At 39.5% G+C, this 16868-nt stretch overlaps 2 protein-coding genes across 3 annotated transcripts in view; both read left to right on the top strand.

Annotated features, from left to right (window-relative positions):
• Positions 1-7836, top strand: part of RANBP3L (RAN binding protein 3 like) — a 54886-nt gene extending 47050 nt beyond the window's left edge. Inside the window, exons 12-14 of one of the 2 annotated variants that reach the window (XM_070357840.1) lie at positions 985-1127; positions 4876-5065; positions 6756-7836. In XM_070357840.1, the coding sequence (XP_070213941.1) occupies positions 985-1127; positions 4876-5065; positions 6756-6766 (344 nt within the window). In that variant the 3' untranslated portion in view covers positions 6767-7836. The remainder of the gene's footprint in view (positions 1-984; positions 1128-4875; positions 5066-6755) is intronic. The other variant, XM_005908397.2, reaches the window with a different exon arrangement.
• A 7109-nt stretch (positions 7837-14945) lies between these two features.
• The window catches only part of NADK2 (NAD kinase 2, mitochondrial), a 45261-nt gene continuing 43338 nt past the window's right edge, over positions 14946-16868 (top strand). The window contains exon 1 of the mRNA XM_070357805.1: positions 14946-15406. Within this exon, the coding sequence (XP_070213906.1) occupies positions 15107-15406 (300 nt within the window). The 5' untranslated portion in view covers positions 14946-15106. The remainder of the gene's footprint in view (positions 15407-16868) is intronic.

Consider the following 16868-nt stretch of genomic DNA (forward strand, 5'->3'; position numbering starts at 1 on the left):
ATGACCTAAGTATAATTCCCAAGGCAGGTATTAGTTGTTTTCTACTCTGGTTTAATTTCTGTCTTTCCACTACCTGTCAAAAAATGGACAAAACAACTTTTTAAAAAAACTATACAGGTAATACATGTCCATTACAGAAGACAGAAAATATAGACTGACAAAAAGGAAAAAAAAATTAAATTACTCATAGGCCTGTCTTCCTGTAGCAGCTAGCCTTTGCTAACAAAATATATTCTTAAGGACTTTGTATACAATGAATGTGGGGCTCCCTGGGTAGCTCAAATGGTAAAAAATCTGCCTGCAATGCAGGGGACCTGGGTTTGATCCCTGGGTTGGGAAGATCCCCTGGAGAAGGGCATGACAATCCACTCCAGTATTCTGCCTGGAGAATTCCAGGGAGAGAGGAGCCTGGCAGGCTACAGTCCATGGAGTCACAAAGAGTTGGACACAACTGAGTGACTAACACTACTACTAATGTATAAACATTGAAAAATTTGTGATACATGGTGTTTATATTCCTCTCTAATCTGATTTTTTTCTTTTATATAGTATACCATGGTCATCTTTCCACGTTAATAATTACCTTTTTTCAGTATTCTTAATGAGGTCATAATATCTTCAATAGCTGTACCATCATTTAAGTAATTTCATTTTTTGAATGCTTCAAGCTTTTGTTTCAGTTTTGTCCATTGTGAGCAATTCTTGGGTAAATATTCTTCTCACCATTAGGTCCTCAATGGAATTCTAAAACTTACAGTGAAAGAATATTGCATTTTTAGCACTTAAGCTAAAGAGTCTTCCAACAAAATAAAAGCTCAGTTTGGAAACCAAATTATAATCTAGTCAATTAAATTTCAATTTAGTAGTGAAAACAGGGTCTGAAAAACAACTACCAGATTTATTTGCTTTCATAATGGCAAATTCCTCTGAAAGGCTAAGGAATCAACTGTTCTAAAGCCTGATAAATTCACCTTCCTATTTTAGTTATGCGCAATCAAGGCAGCCTGAGGCTGATTCTCAACAGCAAACTCTGGGCTCAGATGGAGATTCAAAGAGCAAATCACAAAAATTTACAAATAACAGCTACTGATTTAGAAGACTGTAACGTCAAAGTGTTTTTAATTCAGGTAAGTGACAAATTTCAGTGATAGAGGATTATCCTACTATTTATAGATTTCTGCAGTCACTAATTTTTTTTCCATTTTATTGTACTAACCTGTACCACTGGCAAAAAATCAGCCATTTATTATGGTTGTTTATAGTCTAATCCGGAGAAGGCAATGGCACCCCACTCAAGTACTCTTGCTTGGAAAATCCCATGGACGGAGGAGCCTGTTAGGCTGCAGTCCATGGGATCGCTAAGAGTCGCACACGACTGAGTGACTTCACTTTCACTTTTCACTTTCGTGCATTGGAGAAGGAAATGGCAGCCCACTCCAGTGTTCTTGCCTGGAGAATCCCAGGGACAGGGGAGCCTGGTGGGCTGCCGTCTATGGGGTCGCACAGAGTCGGACACGACTGAAGTGACTTAGCATAGCATAGCATAGTCTAATCAGTTCAATTCAGTTCAGTTCAGTTGCTCAGTCGTGTCCGACTCTTTGCGACCCCATGGACTGCAGCATGCCAGTCTATACCAGACCTAAATTTGATATGAAGTTTAGAGATTAACACCAATTTAAAGTAGTCAATTAGTACTAGTCTTAAGACAGCTGTATTGGTATATGCTTTCAAATGTCTCCATTTTTCTTTACTGTTAAAATTATGTCAGGAATCTTACTAAATTACCAGAGATACTACTGTCAGGATTGGCTCCTAGGAGGCCAGCACAATCCACACCCCAGTGCTTACACTGTGTGCTGAAATTGAGGCTTTGAGATCACTGGAAAGGAACCAGTGAGAAGTGGAAAAACACAGGGCTAGCAAGTTAAAAGAACCAGTCCAATAGCAATTTCCAATTCTGGACTTGAGTCAATCTCCAAGGTAACAGGTTCACAACAGCTTTAGCTATCCTGGCAGCAGGAATGCTTGACCTCAAATATAAGATCCAGGCAAAAGAGACAAAGCTGACATGAGTCAGGTGAGAAAAAGGCTGGATATCCCCCGCATGCTGAGAATCAGAAGATGTGAGAAGCCTGAGTATCCAAGCGACTCAGGTAGAAGATGATAATACAAGTAAACTGGCTTCCACATAATAATGGTAAAAAAAGTTGGCAAGAGGCCACTGGTGAAAAACTAACGATTTTAGTGCACTGTTAGGCATAAGTGATGTTGAGTATTAAAATCTTAGAGTAAAATGCCTAAATCCTGTTTACCATTTAGGCAGATAATATTGGATACTCTGCTAGACCAGATGCCCCTGGCTTTGAGTGGCTAAAGCACCCTGCCTGAGACCAAGTCTGATACTATGATTAGATTAGATTAAACTATGACTAGATTCTGCTGCTCAATATCTGGCTCATTCTGACTTTTTAAACTGTAGGGTAATTTTTAGATATTAGCAAACAAAATGCAATAAAAATCACCCCAAATTCCACTCCTAGAGATGGTCACTATTAACATTTTGGTCTTATATTTTAGTTTTATAATATATATTTATGTTATAATATATATATGTGTCGGTACGTTTATATCCACGCATACCATATTGTACATACTGTATGACTTTCAGACAAGTAATTTAACCTTCCTCAACCTGATTTTACTCATCTGCCAATGGAAGACAATGTACTTGATAAACTGATGGAGAAGATTAAATAGCTAACATTTGATTGTGAAATACACATATGTAACCTTTTCACTTATCAATGAAAATGAGTGTTTTCTGTTATTAAATTGTAGTCCATTCAAGAATTCTTTTATAGATGAAAATAATTTGTTCTATTATATGCCATAATTTTTTCCACTAATTCCACTTTGTTAAATACTTAGGTAATTCAATGTGTTCATTATTATAAATTCTGCAAAGAATCCTCTATGTACATACATGTTATTTTTCTTGGGAAAAGGTTTTGACTGTCTTAACAACTTTATCTCTATAAAGACTGAACCAATTTTCATTCTCACTAGCATTTTCTTATGGTACTTCCTGGAAAAATTTTTTAAGCTTTGGAGATTTGTTCAAAAAATATATATCATTGTGCTTTTACTTCTTGTTTTGAATTTCTTGAATGAAAATACATGAATAAATTTGGCAATATGCATATATATGTATATATACACTCTACACCAGTGAAAGACATATTTAAATTTTAATGTAAAAAAAAAATCAAGGCAGCAGGACAGTATTTATGTTTCAATTACAAATACTCTGTCAATATTCTTTGTTAATTAATTTACTGAAGAAAAATTATACCTTTGGCTTCCCTTGTGGCTCAGCTGGTAAAGAAGCCACCTGCAGTGAGGGAGACCTGGGTTCGATCCCTGTGGTGGGAAGATGCCCTGGGGAAGGGAAAGACTACCCACTCCAGTATTCTGGCCTAGAGAATTCCATGAACTGTATAGTCCATGGGGTTGCAAAGAGTCAGACACGACTGAGCGACTTTCACTTCACATAATATAAAAAATTAAATTAGTGAAAAGTCAACAAATATTTACTCAACACCTGCTATATATCTAATACAATATGAGACACAAAAGTATTTTATTTCATTTGTACTTTTTCCCTAAAAATAATTAAGGCAGCTTAGCAACATACTAACAAAAAACTATATTTAAGACTCTTCTCCCAAAAAGTTGGCATGTAGTTGGTTCACTCCTCAGTTCTTGGCTTTGAAATATTTGGTAGCTCTTCGAAAGATTAGCAAAGAGAAAACTTTTCCCAGATTTTCTTTGAAACTGTGAAAAGATCCAAAAATGTAAGCCACTGACATGTTAACTTAAGGAGTGCTGACTTTGATGACGAAAACCAAGTCCCAGCCAATCCGTCAACTAGCTGTGTAGACTCAGACAAGCTGTGCATTTCTGAGCCATAATTTTCTTATCTGTAAAGGGAAAGCAAAACAAGTATTTATTTAATATCTGTACTATATGCTTTCATTAATATAAAAATTAGCGAATAAATTATTGTTAAATAATTAACCTACAGTTTTATTATAAGGATTGAAAAAAATAAAAATATAACAACAGCGAATGTTATACCAATGTTATTCTCACTGTTATTTTTTATATTAATAGCAAAAGTAAAAATAGAAAAAGTATTGAAAAGGAAAAATAGAAAAGTATAGAAAGCAACGACCTCTGATGTATTTATGGTACAACATCATAGACCATTTGAATGACCTTTCTGCAGAGTTATGCAGCTTGCTTCCCTGGGGGCTCAGTCAGTAAAGAATCTGCCTGCAATGCAGGAGACTCTGGTCCCAACCCTGGGTCAGGAAGATCCCCTGTATACCCCAGAGAAGAAAATGACAACCCACTCCAGTATTCTTGACTGGAAAACCCCATGGACAGAAGAGCCTGGTGGGCGACTTAGTGACTAAACCACCAAATGCAGCTTTCAGGGCTGTCTAAGCAAGTGATGTAAAGGAAATGAAAGTCTTTTTTTCCCCAGCTAACTCTCTAATTTTATACACCGTAACATAGTTTGGAGGAAGAATGGTCTTAATAAACAAACTCAAATATAAACTTCAAATCACAAAATTTCATTTTCTCAGTTTAAAAGGCACAGATTGGGACCTCTTATCAAATTATCTATGTTAGGATTCAATTTGGTACAAGATGAATTGGCTCTTTACCCTTTTGTTTCTAGGCTTATTTACATTCTAGATTTGTGTCATATAATTCTTTCCTTATTAAAAGTGAAAGATTACAAATTTGTAAAGTGTGGCTATCACTGAGTTACTTATATTCTTAACAAATTTAATTTACCTCTTGTAGGCCAGTGCCAAAGACACAGGACGTATGCACGCAGCCATCCATCACCGTCTTGTTGCGCTTCGAAGCTTCGACAAGCGGACAGATGCAAATCAAACTGAAAGCCAGTCAGAGACAGTCCTCCAACAGTGTAACTATGATAGCTGTGATGAGGATGAAGAGGATCTCATCCAAGCTACTAAAGCTAGATCAGGTAAAGGACTTTTCTTCTGTTGGTTTGAGGTTTAAGAAGGAGATCTTATTCACAACCCTTTATAGGAAACAGATTTTTAGAAAGTGGAACTTGTCTGCTCAAAGTGGTGGGGGTTAGAGCCCTAGATGTTTGGATCTGAGAAGCAGGTCTGAAAATCAGACTTCTACAGAGGCCTGTTTTGGGATTTCACCAAAAGTCAGGCTTATTGCAATACCTGCATATCATCTGCATATACATCTCATAAAAAACCATATTTACAATGTAAAGTATTCATTGCTACACTGAAACTAATCATATATTCATATTTCTCTTCACTTGTTCTCATTCTCCTATTATTGGCCATTATAAGAGAAATTATAAATACTAGTAATGGAGCCAACAGGCAAATCTGGTTTGAAAGACTGATAAACCCTGTTTATTCTCTTTCAAAGACCTTCTTTACTTAGGGCAAAAAGTGCTGTTTCTTTTATTACATCAGGATTGGTAAATGGAACAAGCAGTGGAACCACTGATTAATGGATTTTTAGGTTTTAGTGCTTGTCCTGATGAGTGAATTTAAAACTAAAATCCATCATTATATTTGGAGAAAAACCTTGTCAAGGAAACAATAAGCCCAGCTTTATTATACAGATATAGCTATTCCAATAAAGTCATCCGAGTATTTTCAGTAATAGTTTCATTTAGCCCTGAATTTTGCTTTAAGGAGGACTGACAAAGGACTTACAAAAATAGTGTATTAGCAGGCATTTCCCCAATTTTTGATCATTTAAATCTTAAAGCTATTTTAATCATACATAATTTAAGAATCTATCAAAGAACATGTGCAAAACTTGATGAAATAGCTTCCTTGGCCTAGTACTAAAAATGTAATCAAAAGGAAGAATACACGAAACATGCAGAGCAGGATCATAAACTGCTAGACTCAGTGAGCCAGAGACCTAAGCAAATATGACTTTTCTTGTTACTATCAAATAAAAGGTTTAATTATTTTTTAACTGTATGAAATTTATAAATTAAAATCATTATAACATTTATATTGTCAACAGTAGAATGAGGTCTTTTAGAAAATGAGCTGGTATCCATTAAAAGTGAAAGTGAAAATCACTCAGTCATATCCAATTGTGATCCCATGGATTGTAACCTGCCATGCTCCTCTGTCCATGGAATTCTCCAGGCAAGAATACTGGAGTGGGTAGCTATTCATTTCTCCAGGGGATCTTCCCGACCCAGGAACTGAACTGGGGTCTCCTGCATTGCAGGCAGATTCTTTACCAGGTGAGCTACCAGGAAAGCCCATCCTAAAGGAAATCAGTCCTAAATATTCATTGGAAGGACTGATGCTGAAGCTAAACTCCAAAACTTTGGCCACCTGATGCAAAGAACTGACACATTGGAAAAGACCCTGATGGTAGGAAAGACTGAAGGCAGGAGAAGGGGATGATAGAGGGTGAGATGGTTGGATGGCATCACTAACTCGATGGACATGAGTTTGAGCACGATTTGGGAGTTGGTGATGGACAGAGCCCGGCATGTTGTAGTCCATTGGGTTGCAAAGAGTTGGACATGGCTGAACGATTGAACTGATCCATTAAAAATGTTAACTTGTAATTAAGATTAAGTTGCAAAATTATTTCATCAACAAATGTCATGTTTATGAATAGATCCTGTATTCTACCATATTTCATTTCAGGAAAGGGGTGATATGTGACTATCTTCAAACAAAATGAGAAACAGTGGGAATAAGGGAAAGTAAATGTCAATCATATGAACCCATCTTTTCTTGCTAACTTTTCTAGCACTTTCTCCAGGAGTGTTGCACATAAATGCTAAATGTAATGGAAGCAATAAAATGTCTGACTTTTTAAACTTTGTTGCCTGTGAATTAAGGGAAGGTTTAATTATATGAAAATATTATGTTTATAATTAGGAACATTTCCAAATATTACTTAAAAATATAGATTCTATATGTTTCATTTCCTTGATAGCATGCATATTCATGAATATTCATGTTCAATTGTATTCAATTTTACATTTATATCACAGATTCTTATAGGTGGACCCACAGACAGTCTGTTGCCTGTTCATGAATACTGCTATGAACATGACAACATCTACAAAGAAAACACCTCATTGAAAAAAATCACTTTACTGAAAAAAACTAGACCATCCTAATCACTAAATGAGAAGATCCTATTCATTCCTTGAACAATTTAACAGAAAAATTTAAGAAATATAATTTGTTGCAATTAAAATGTTTCTCTGATGTAGTATAATAATTCTGAGGTTTTGTATTTTGATTATTGTGAAGAAAATGACAGACTTTAAGAAACACATGGCCTATGAAAGTTCAAAATTTATTATTTTAAAAGAAGTTAATTTAGAATAAGATTTGATTACTAATTTGGGCTGTTCATCACATTGATGGATACAATAGTTAATACAGTAAATTGTGATTTGATAAATATCTCACTAAGGTATTTATTTTTCAGTCATATTTTGTCTGGCCATAAAACATATTTTACAAAAGTTCCAGAGTCATTTCTTTGAAAAACATTATAACTGCATGATAACATGTTCTATCATGTTTTTTCTTCTGGGAAATGTATGTTTTTGTTTAACCTTTGGATTCCCTAATTCTAAAAGATTATTTATTCACGGTGTAAATTCTTTTAAAGAGAATATCTATTATTGCATTTATGTCTATTGCACTTTGATATATGCTTGGTTCAAGGTCAGTATCCAATTTTTGTTGAAGGAATGAGCAAAATACATTACCTATATATTAAAATAGTAAGTATACAAAAAGTGAAATATGTTAATGTGTTCTTTGCTTTACTTATATAATTAAATTTCCATTAATATTCTAGTAGGTGTGGCTGTACAAAGACCTTTTAAAAAACAAATATATCATATGTAGCCAAAATAATTTTTTTCTTAAATGCCGTTATTAAGGTAAGCCACAGTAATTTCAATAATTGCACACAACAGAATTTTGATGCTTCTCCTTTGAGATGTGCTTCAGAGATACTTCAGGAGTTACACAGGAAAATCAGTATCACTACCTATGGCCACATGTTACTTTTCAATCCAGAATGATCACCCCATGGCATCAAAATGACTTCTGATTATCTCCCTTAAACAATATTCCTTTAAAGGCATCTTAATCTACTCAGGCTGCCATAACAAAATACCAAATTGGGTGACTTAGACAACAGAAATTTATTTTTCACTGTTTTAGAGGCTGGGAAGTCTAAAATCAAGATGCTGACAGGTTGGTTTCATCCTGAGACCTCTTCTCTTAGCTTGTAGGGTCTACCACCTGACATGACCTCTTTGTTGTGGGAGCACAGGGAGTGAGTGGGGAGAAAAAGAGAGCAAGATATTTGGTGTCTTTTTTTTACAAGAACAGTGATCACATTAGACCAGGGCCTCATAATCTCTTCTAACCCTAATTACCTCCTAAAGCCCCATCTCCAAATATCACCACATTGTAAGTAGCCTTCAACAGATGAATTTTGAAAGAACACAAACATTTAGTCCATAATAAGGAATAACTCACACTTACAAAATTATTTCTTAAAAAGTTCTAAACAAACATATTTGGCATAACATTACAGTTTCATTTCTTTGTTGGAGAATAATATTCATTTGGAAATATACGTTTGAATATACTTTAAAAAAAAGCGACATTATTTTATTATAGTACCATATATAATAGTATATATATATATATATATATATATATATGTACCATACCATATATAATAGTAAAAGCAATTATATATGTGCATTTATTGTCAAATCTGAACTCAGGCTCGAAAGCTTAGCATATGAAAGTTGAATTACTCTTTTAGACTATAATTTAGGTAGTATGTTACAACTGTTGCAAGTTTTACTTTTTCCCTGTAACTCTGTAACTACTAAGAGTATCTAACTTTCATTTATTCTTCCAGTGACTATAGAAGAAATACAGTAAATAAAATCCTTTACTTCTAAATTAAGCAATGACTCTGGAACTGAAGAGAAGTTAATGAGAGAGAGGAAGAGAGAAAATGTCTAGAGAAGGAAAAAAACAATAAAGAAGAGCTCTAACATGAAGGAAAAGTCAAAAGAATGGAAAATCAGGAATTTTAAGTTTGTTTTTTTTTTTTAAATTCTAAAAGAGTGACTCTGATGCAGAACAAATTCAGAGGAAATTTTTCTTTAGAAGCATAACATAAATTGGGAGACATCTGAGAAGATATTAAAGAATTGGTTCTAAGACCTTAGCTGGTATGGGAACACTAGGATTATACTAAATTGTTGAAGTAAAGCAGAGAAACAGATTTTCTTTACCTTCCTGACATGTTCTTCCTTGCCCCGTGTTTAGTGTAAAGAGGAACTTTCTCAATGCTTCAAATGTTTTATCTGAGGATTATGGCATGGCTATTAAAAGTAGAAACATATTTACCTTATGATTTTCAACCCATTTCCACTCTGCTATTCCTCCTGATACTCTCTATGCATATATTTAGTAATATTTTGGAGTGATAATAGAAATAGGGACATCTTATAGTTTCTCCTTGTCCTATATCTTCATCTCTGCTCTGTGAAAGTGTCAGTCACTCAGTCCTGTCTGACTCTTTGCAACCCTATGGACCATAGCCCACCAGGCTCCTCTGTCCATGGAATTCTTCAGGCAAGAATACTGGAGGGGGTTGCCATTCCCTTCTCTGGGGGATCTCCCTGATATCTTCATCTAGCCTACTTCTTTTTGACTTTTCTGTATCCTTTGTCATCCTTCTCTTTAATGTGAAGAGATCAATCATATAATGATAGTTATTTTCACAAGTTATTAGGTAGGTGACTCCAAAGCACACATCTTCTCTCATAGAACCAGCTTTTATTAAAAATTACTTAGATAAATATATTTTAGAATATTAATTATTCTAAATATATTCTAGATATATTTAATATGATATCCAATCATACATTTAATCTAAACATTCTTTTCTAAATTTTCTAAATTTAGATTTCTAAATACAAATTCTTTTCTTTTAATCTAAACATTCTGATAGAAAACATTCTTATCTATCAATAGTAGTGTTTAATTATTTAATTTTTTGGCTGTGCTGGGTCTTCATTGCTACCTGGGTTCTCTCTAGTTGAGGGGAGCATGGGCTTCTCACTGCAGTGGCTTCTCTTGTTGGGGAGCATGGGCTCTAGGTGTGTGGCTCAGCAGTTGTGGCTACCGGGCTCTGGAGGACAGGCTCATGGGCTATGGTGTGTGGGATCTTTCTGAACTAGAGCTAGAACTCATGTCTCCTGCATTGGCAGGTGAACTCTTTACCACTGAGCCACCAGGGAAGCCCGTCAAGAGTAATTTTATACCAAGTTATTCAGCTTAATTATAAACCAGCTAAATATTCTCAAATATGTTACATCCATTACTGCCAAAACCAGGAACCCTTAGTTGTCAGGGACTAATACCTTATATTAGAGTATGTGGATGTCATGTTTCAAAAAGCCAGAGGGTGGTGGTATATATCTTTCAGAATTAGAATGTACATGAAGTGAGCTGGAGGGGTTGTAATGATTGGGAAGCATAAATTTTAAGTTTTATAAACCTTCAAGTTGTGAACATCACAATGATAATTTCTCCCCCATAAAACGTTGAGAATAATACAGCTTGCTTGAGATGTGGCTAACTGGGTAAATTTATTCACTAGAAAAGAACACCAGCCTTGTCATAGATGGGGTCTGAGTACGAAACTCAAACAGATTATTTTAGTTGTTTGAGGGTAGCTGAAACTGATATTAAATCCACAAATGCCAACACTTTAGTTTGTTTTGCATGGCCAGATTATACCCACAGTACTGGTAATTTTTGACATCATACGTGGAATTCAGAGATGTGAATACTTGAATGTAGTTGAAATTTCTAAGATGATATTTGGAAACTACAGCCTTGGAGGAGTTACTGAAATAATTGGCAAATGTTTAGCCTAATAAACACTTGATAATATAATAATTTCAAACAGTGGATCACCAAAATTTCTTGCTATCTGCCAATCTGATGGACATAAAAGACGATTTCACTATTACCTTAATTTGCATTTTTCTGATTTCTAATAAGGCTGAGGATCCTTTAGATATGTACTCACTGCTTGTATTTCTTCTAATAAATTTGTTCCTAATCTTTGCAATGGCTTCCTAGCATACAGAAGATAAATGTCAAGTTCCTAAGCATGGATATAACATTTAAGGTCTTTCCTCTGTCTTAAATCTCTAGCCTCACCTCCCACCATTGCCTGCCTCCCTCTAAATGTTCTAGGTTTCAGAATTGTTATTTTATTACTTCATACCTTTGCACACACTGTTTACTCTGTGGAATTCCTTTCTTACTCTTGCTGATTCTGCCTAATACCTAGCTTATTCTTCACGACTTAGCTTGAGACATTCCCAGAAAGCTTTCCCTAACTCCTCTTAGGCTAAGCTAAGATGTGTTCCTTCAAATTTCTATAACACTCTGTATAATTTTACCATTGTACAGACTGTTTGTTCTTCAAGGGGAGAGACTATCTTTTATTTATCATTAGCACTTAGCAGGGTGCCTCACCTATAGCAGGTAATCAAATATAATTTGATCTCTATTAACACATGTTGTATATATAAGACTCAAGAAGTTTTATCCAACAGGAAGCTAGAAACAAGGATCTAAAGCTCTGGACAGAGGCTGGTCTAAAGATACTGATAGTAGCTGAAGTCATGGAAGGTGAAGAGAGCTAATATTTATCAAGTGTATACCTCATAAGGGGCATGTGGCTAGGCATTTGTACATATTATTTATAACTTTACAAGGAAGCTGTTATATTTTGTAAATGAAGAAGTAGGCTCACAAAGCTTAAGGGAATAGTTCAAGGTTGACAAAAGTAATAAATAGTAAAGCTGTGATTTGAACCAAGGTCTTTTAAAATCCCAAACCCAGGCTCTTTTCATTACACAAGAGTAAAGAAGCTCATGCAGAAGAGTGGAGAAGGAGATAGACAGAGACAAAATGGAAGGAAAGGAAAGGGATGGATAGATCCTAAAGATGAGCTCGGGAAGAACTCAGAAAGAGGACAGAGGGATGGGCAGAACACCATTAGGGATTGGTGCATTGTGAACCAGAGTAAAAATTTCTAAAGAAAATGATAATCATTTCAAATGGAGAAGGACCAAGTCATTTAAAGGCTGATAAATGTCTTACAAGTTTACAAACAGATATTTGGTCACCTTGGAAACAGCAGTAATTAGTAAAGTGGTTGGGAGAAACCAGATTACAACAGAATGATGGATGAGTAGGAGGCAGGGATGCCGACCAATAATGAACCAATGACTCGTTCAAGAATCTTAGCTATAAAGAGAAGACACGTGTGTGAAAGTCACTCAATCTTGTTTGACTCTTTGTGACTCCATGGACTGTAGCACACCAGGATCCTCTGTCCATGGGGATTGTCCAGGCAAGAGTACTGGAATGGGTTGCCATTCCCTTCTCCAGGGGATGTTTCCAACCTGGGGATTGAACCCAGGTTTCCCACACTACAGACAAATTTTTTTACCACCTGAGCCACCAGCAATATATAAAGAGCTAGGGCTTAGATGGCTGTTTGTTTGTTTTTTTAATTTAAAGATGTCTGAGACATGAGTATGTTTAAATAGTGAAGAGGAAAGTCCAATAGAGAAAGATAAAGGTATAATAAAGGTGATAACTTGATGGAGTATTATTTTTGAGCAGGTGGAAGAAGATGGGATCCAAAAATAACAATGGACAAAGAGGCAGATCTATCAAATGAGAAGTTGTCAGTGTAGACAAGTTTGTAGCTGGAAATGGGGGAGATGTAAAAATTTGAGTACTTAATGGTGAAATCGGAAGAGACAGGGTCTGAAATTTTGCATATGCATAACAAAACTCATAGAGTTTGATCCAAAAGAGGTTTTCTAGATTCATTTTTTTCTATCAAATGGATGAACTGACATTCTGCTAGTCACCCAAGCTTCAAACTGCAGTGTCATCTATGACCTCTCCCTTTTCTTTCTTCCTGATGGCTAAGTAATTATAAAGTATTGAAACAGTACGACTAGAAAGGACCTTGAGAATGTTCAGTTACAAATGAGTAACATCCTACAGAAGTTAAGACATATGCTTAAGTGTGCCCTGCAAATCACTATTAGCAGCTGCTGTGAGGCAAAGCTTCTGGTCAGAAGGGGTAAGTGACCTACTGAAAGCAAACATCTATCAGACTCCATCGTGTATTTCTCAGTCTAATATACTACATGGCACATAGTAGGGACTCAGTGAGTATTCGGTGAACCCATGAATGAATGCTGGCGGTAGTGGTTAGCTGAAAACTAAAAGTCACAGATTTGGAATCAATTTGTGCTTGGCAGAACCTTGGAATCACTCTAGCTCAACTCCCTCATTTTAAGATGAGGAATCTGAGGCCCAGAAAGATGAAGCAACCTGCTCAAAGTCCAGGAGCTAGTTACCGATAGTGCTAGGACTACAAAGAAGCAAAGAGGGTGCCAAAACAAATAGATCTAAAGAGCAGGAGGGACGAAAACTAGGGTCTGCACTGCCACTTGATTCCCCTCTTGTAATAGGGGCATTTTCTTCCATTTTCATTACTTTTACTCTATAGCTCGGATCTAAGTGTAACTATGCCAAAAGTGCCCAAGTGGCCCTTCCTTCTCTTGCCTACTAGTTTGTTCCACATTCCAAAGCCAGATGAGTAATCATCAAACATTGCTCTCAGGACTCACTTCTTTCCAGTTAAAAGCCTCCAAAAGGTCAACTACTGCCTACTAGGCTTTCCTGGTGCCTCTCCTGGTAAAGAATCCGCCGCAATGCGGGAAACCTGGGTTCCATCTCTGGGTTGGGAAGATCACCTGGAGAAGGGAACTACCCACTCCAGTATTCCGAGCTGGAGAATTCCATGGACTATTCCATGGGGTCTCAAAGAGTCGGACATGACTGAGCGACTTTCCTTTCACTGCCTACAGAGTAAGATCCAAATTATTAACATTCTTAACCCTTCACTCTTTTCCTATCTACTTTTACAACCGTATCTCCCCATCTAGAAATGTTCCATTTGGCCAGACTCGTCTATCAATCAACCTCTGTCTCAAAGGCTAACCCCGCCCTCGCCCCCAGGGTGGCAGGGGGAGGGTAGGAAGAGGTTTTTTTTTTTTTTTTTTTTTGTAGGTTAGCAGTAGCTGCCACCTGCGCAGCCCATGCTTAGCCGAGCCTGGTACTCGGCTTACTGCTCTCTTTCTCCCTTGCAATTGTTAACAATTTCTCAACAAGGGACTCTGCGTTTTCATTCTGCAGTAGGCCCCGCAAATAGGGGAGCGATTCCTGAGTCGGTCTTCTCAGACCCTAGCCCGGAGCCGGACACATTAGCCACGCGATACTGCAGGATGGAACAAAGGGTCTATCTGCAATAACGAAACAGAATCCAGAACAAGGAGTTGCGGCCGCACGTGCTTTCCCGCCAGGCGCTTAAAACCGTACTCGCAGGCCCAGAGCCACCTCAGACCAGTTCCACCTGGGTGCAGCTCCTACATCAAATAGAATTCCAGCCCTTCCCCCGGCCGCAGCCAATCCCCGAAGCTCCTCGGCCTCCAAAACCGCTGCGGGTTCTGATTGGCTCACAGAGTTGGCCTAGGGGGGAGGGTGCAGACGCGGGGGAAAGGGGTGGAGCTGGAGGTCGGTCCCCGGGCGGGGAAGTGGCCACTGCGCAGGCGTGGATGGAAAAGGCCACCCAAACAAACACAGCCTCACCACTGGGAGGCCTCCCACTTTTCCCCGCCTACCTTTTTCTTGGGCTCTCCGGACTCCCAATCGCCGGGCTTTACCCGCCCCCGTCAACGTCTGGGCACGTCCCCCTCGCGGCGCGGGCCACGCACTACTGTGCACTTAACCTCTGCCAGTCTGGCGGGAACCCGGAGGCAGGGGCGGCGCGGACGGCCCGCAGTGTTGCCGGCGGGGAGCCGAGGCCTGCAGCCGCTGCAGGGCCGACGATGACTTGTTACCGAGGCTTCTTGCTGGGCAGCTGTCGTCGCGTGGCTGGGGGCCGGGCAGCGGTGCTCAGGGGGCCGGGCGCGGGAGGCCCCGCCGCGCGGCCGTGGCTCGGCGGTGAAGGTGGCAGCCGGCGGCACCTGGGGCAGGGGCAGCCGCGCGAGCTGGCGGGCTGTGGTAGCCGCCCCGACGGCGGCTTCCGCCCGTCCCGGGTGGTGGTGGTGGCCAAAACCACCCGGTACGAGTTCGAGCAGCAGCGATACCGTTACGCGGAGCTGTCGGAGGAGGACCTGAAGCAGCTGGTGGGTCCCGGCGGCCCCCGCTCTTGTGTCTCGGCCGGGCCCAGGCCCGCGACTTTGGGGGGCCGGCCGCGCCCCCTCGGGCGAGACCTCTCGGGACAACCCTTCTTCCCGGGGCGTCCTAGATGCCAGGCCTGCCCTGCACGCTACCCTCCACTCCCTCCGGCTTCGCTTGTAGGCTCCCCTCTCCTGCGTGTGCGCGCGAGCGTGTGTGTGTGTGTGTGTGTGTGTGTGTGTGTTTGTTTAGAGAGAGAGAGGGAGGGGCAGGTTCACTGTTAGTGCGAAGACCCCCGCCCCCAAGCCGGGGCGTCTGGAGGAACCTTGGGTGGGAGAAGGACTCTCACTGTGGGAGAGGTTTGGGCATTCATTTGCGCCCTCACCACCCACACCCCCTTTAAACAACCCGGAGCGAGGTAGGTCTGAAGCTTGGATGCTCTGGGAATCTCTCCCCAGGCCGCCCCGGGGGGAAAGGGGGCCCCTGGGTACCGCTGCGGGCAGCGGAAAAGAGGGCTCTGGTACCGTGGACACACCCCCTTTTACTGGGCACGACTGCCAGGCCTGGGGCACTCGGGAGAGCCAGTCGGCTTGAGCCTTTTCCGTGCTGGAACGTGGTCCTCAGACAAGGTTCTAGGAGTTTGCTTTAAAAGCTCACGTGTCTCCGGTGCTAGGAAGAGCAAGGGAGAAATTTGACTTTGAATGTATGTTATTAAATAGAAAGGTCCAAACGAAGGCAGGTAAATACAGCGCCTATGTCTATAGTGTAGTAATGCCTCCATAATAGACTATGTTTGGTATGGATGTTTATTAATATCTTTGAAAAGTATATAAATACACCTAATTATGGCTTCCCTGGTGACTCAGAGGTTAAAGCGTCTGCCTGCAATGCGGGACACCTGGGTTCCATCCCTGGGTCGGAAAGATCCCTTGGAGAAGGAAATGGCAACCCACTCCAATATTCTTGCCTGGATAATCCCATGGACGGAGGAGCCTGGTGGGCTACACCAGGCTCTTGGGATCGCAAAGAGTCGGACACGACTGAGCGACTTCACTAAGGTGGTGAATATTACCTACTTTCACTCTTATTTTTGAAGCATCTAATCCCACGCCCACACCCACTTTAGGAAAAGGAGAATGATGTTTCTACGATGAACCGTATATCTGGAAAAATCTCCATTGGAAATCTCTTAATTGTTGAGACCACCCCAAAAGACTTTGGAATTAATTTCCTATAACCATAGTCCTGTAGCATTCTGTACCAGAATAGACACTCTGGTCCTGAACTTGTAGTTGGCAATCATCAGCAATTTTTTGGTAATATTTTATCAAATATTGAAGGGCTTATCAAAATGAAGGGCTTCCCTGGTGGCTCAGCTGGTATAGAATCCTCCTGCAACGCCAGAGACCCAAGTTCATTCCCTGGGTGGAGAAGATTCCCTGGAGAAGGAAATGGCAACCCACTCCAGAA

This window comes from Bos mutus, chromosome 20 (genome assembly GCF_027580195.1).
Source record: "Bos mutus isolate GX-2022 chromosome 20, NWIPB_WYAK_1.1, whole genome shotgun sequence".
In the NCBI taxonomy this organism is placed as follows: Eukaryota; Metazoa; Chordata; class Mammalia; order Artiodactyla; family Bovidae; genus Bos; species Bos mutus.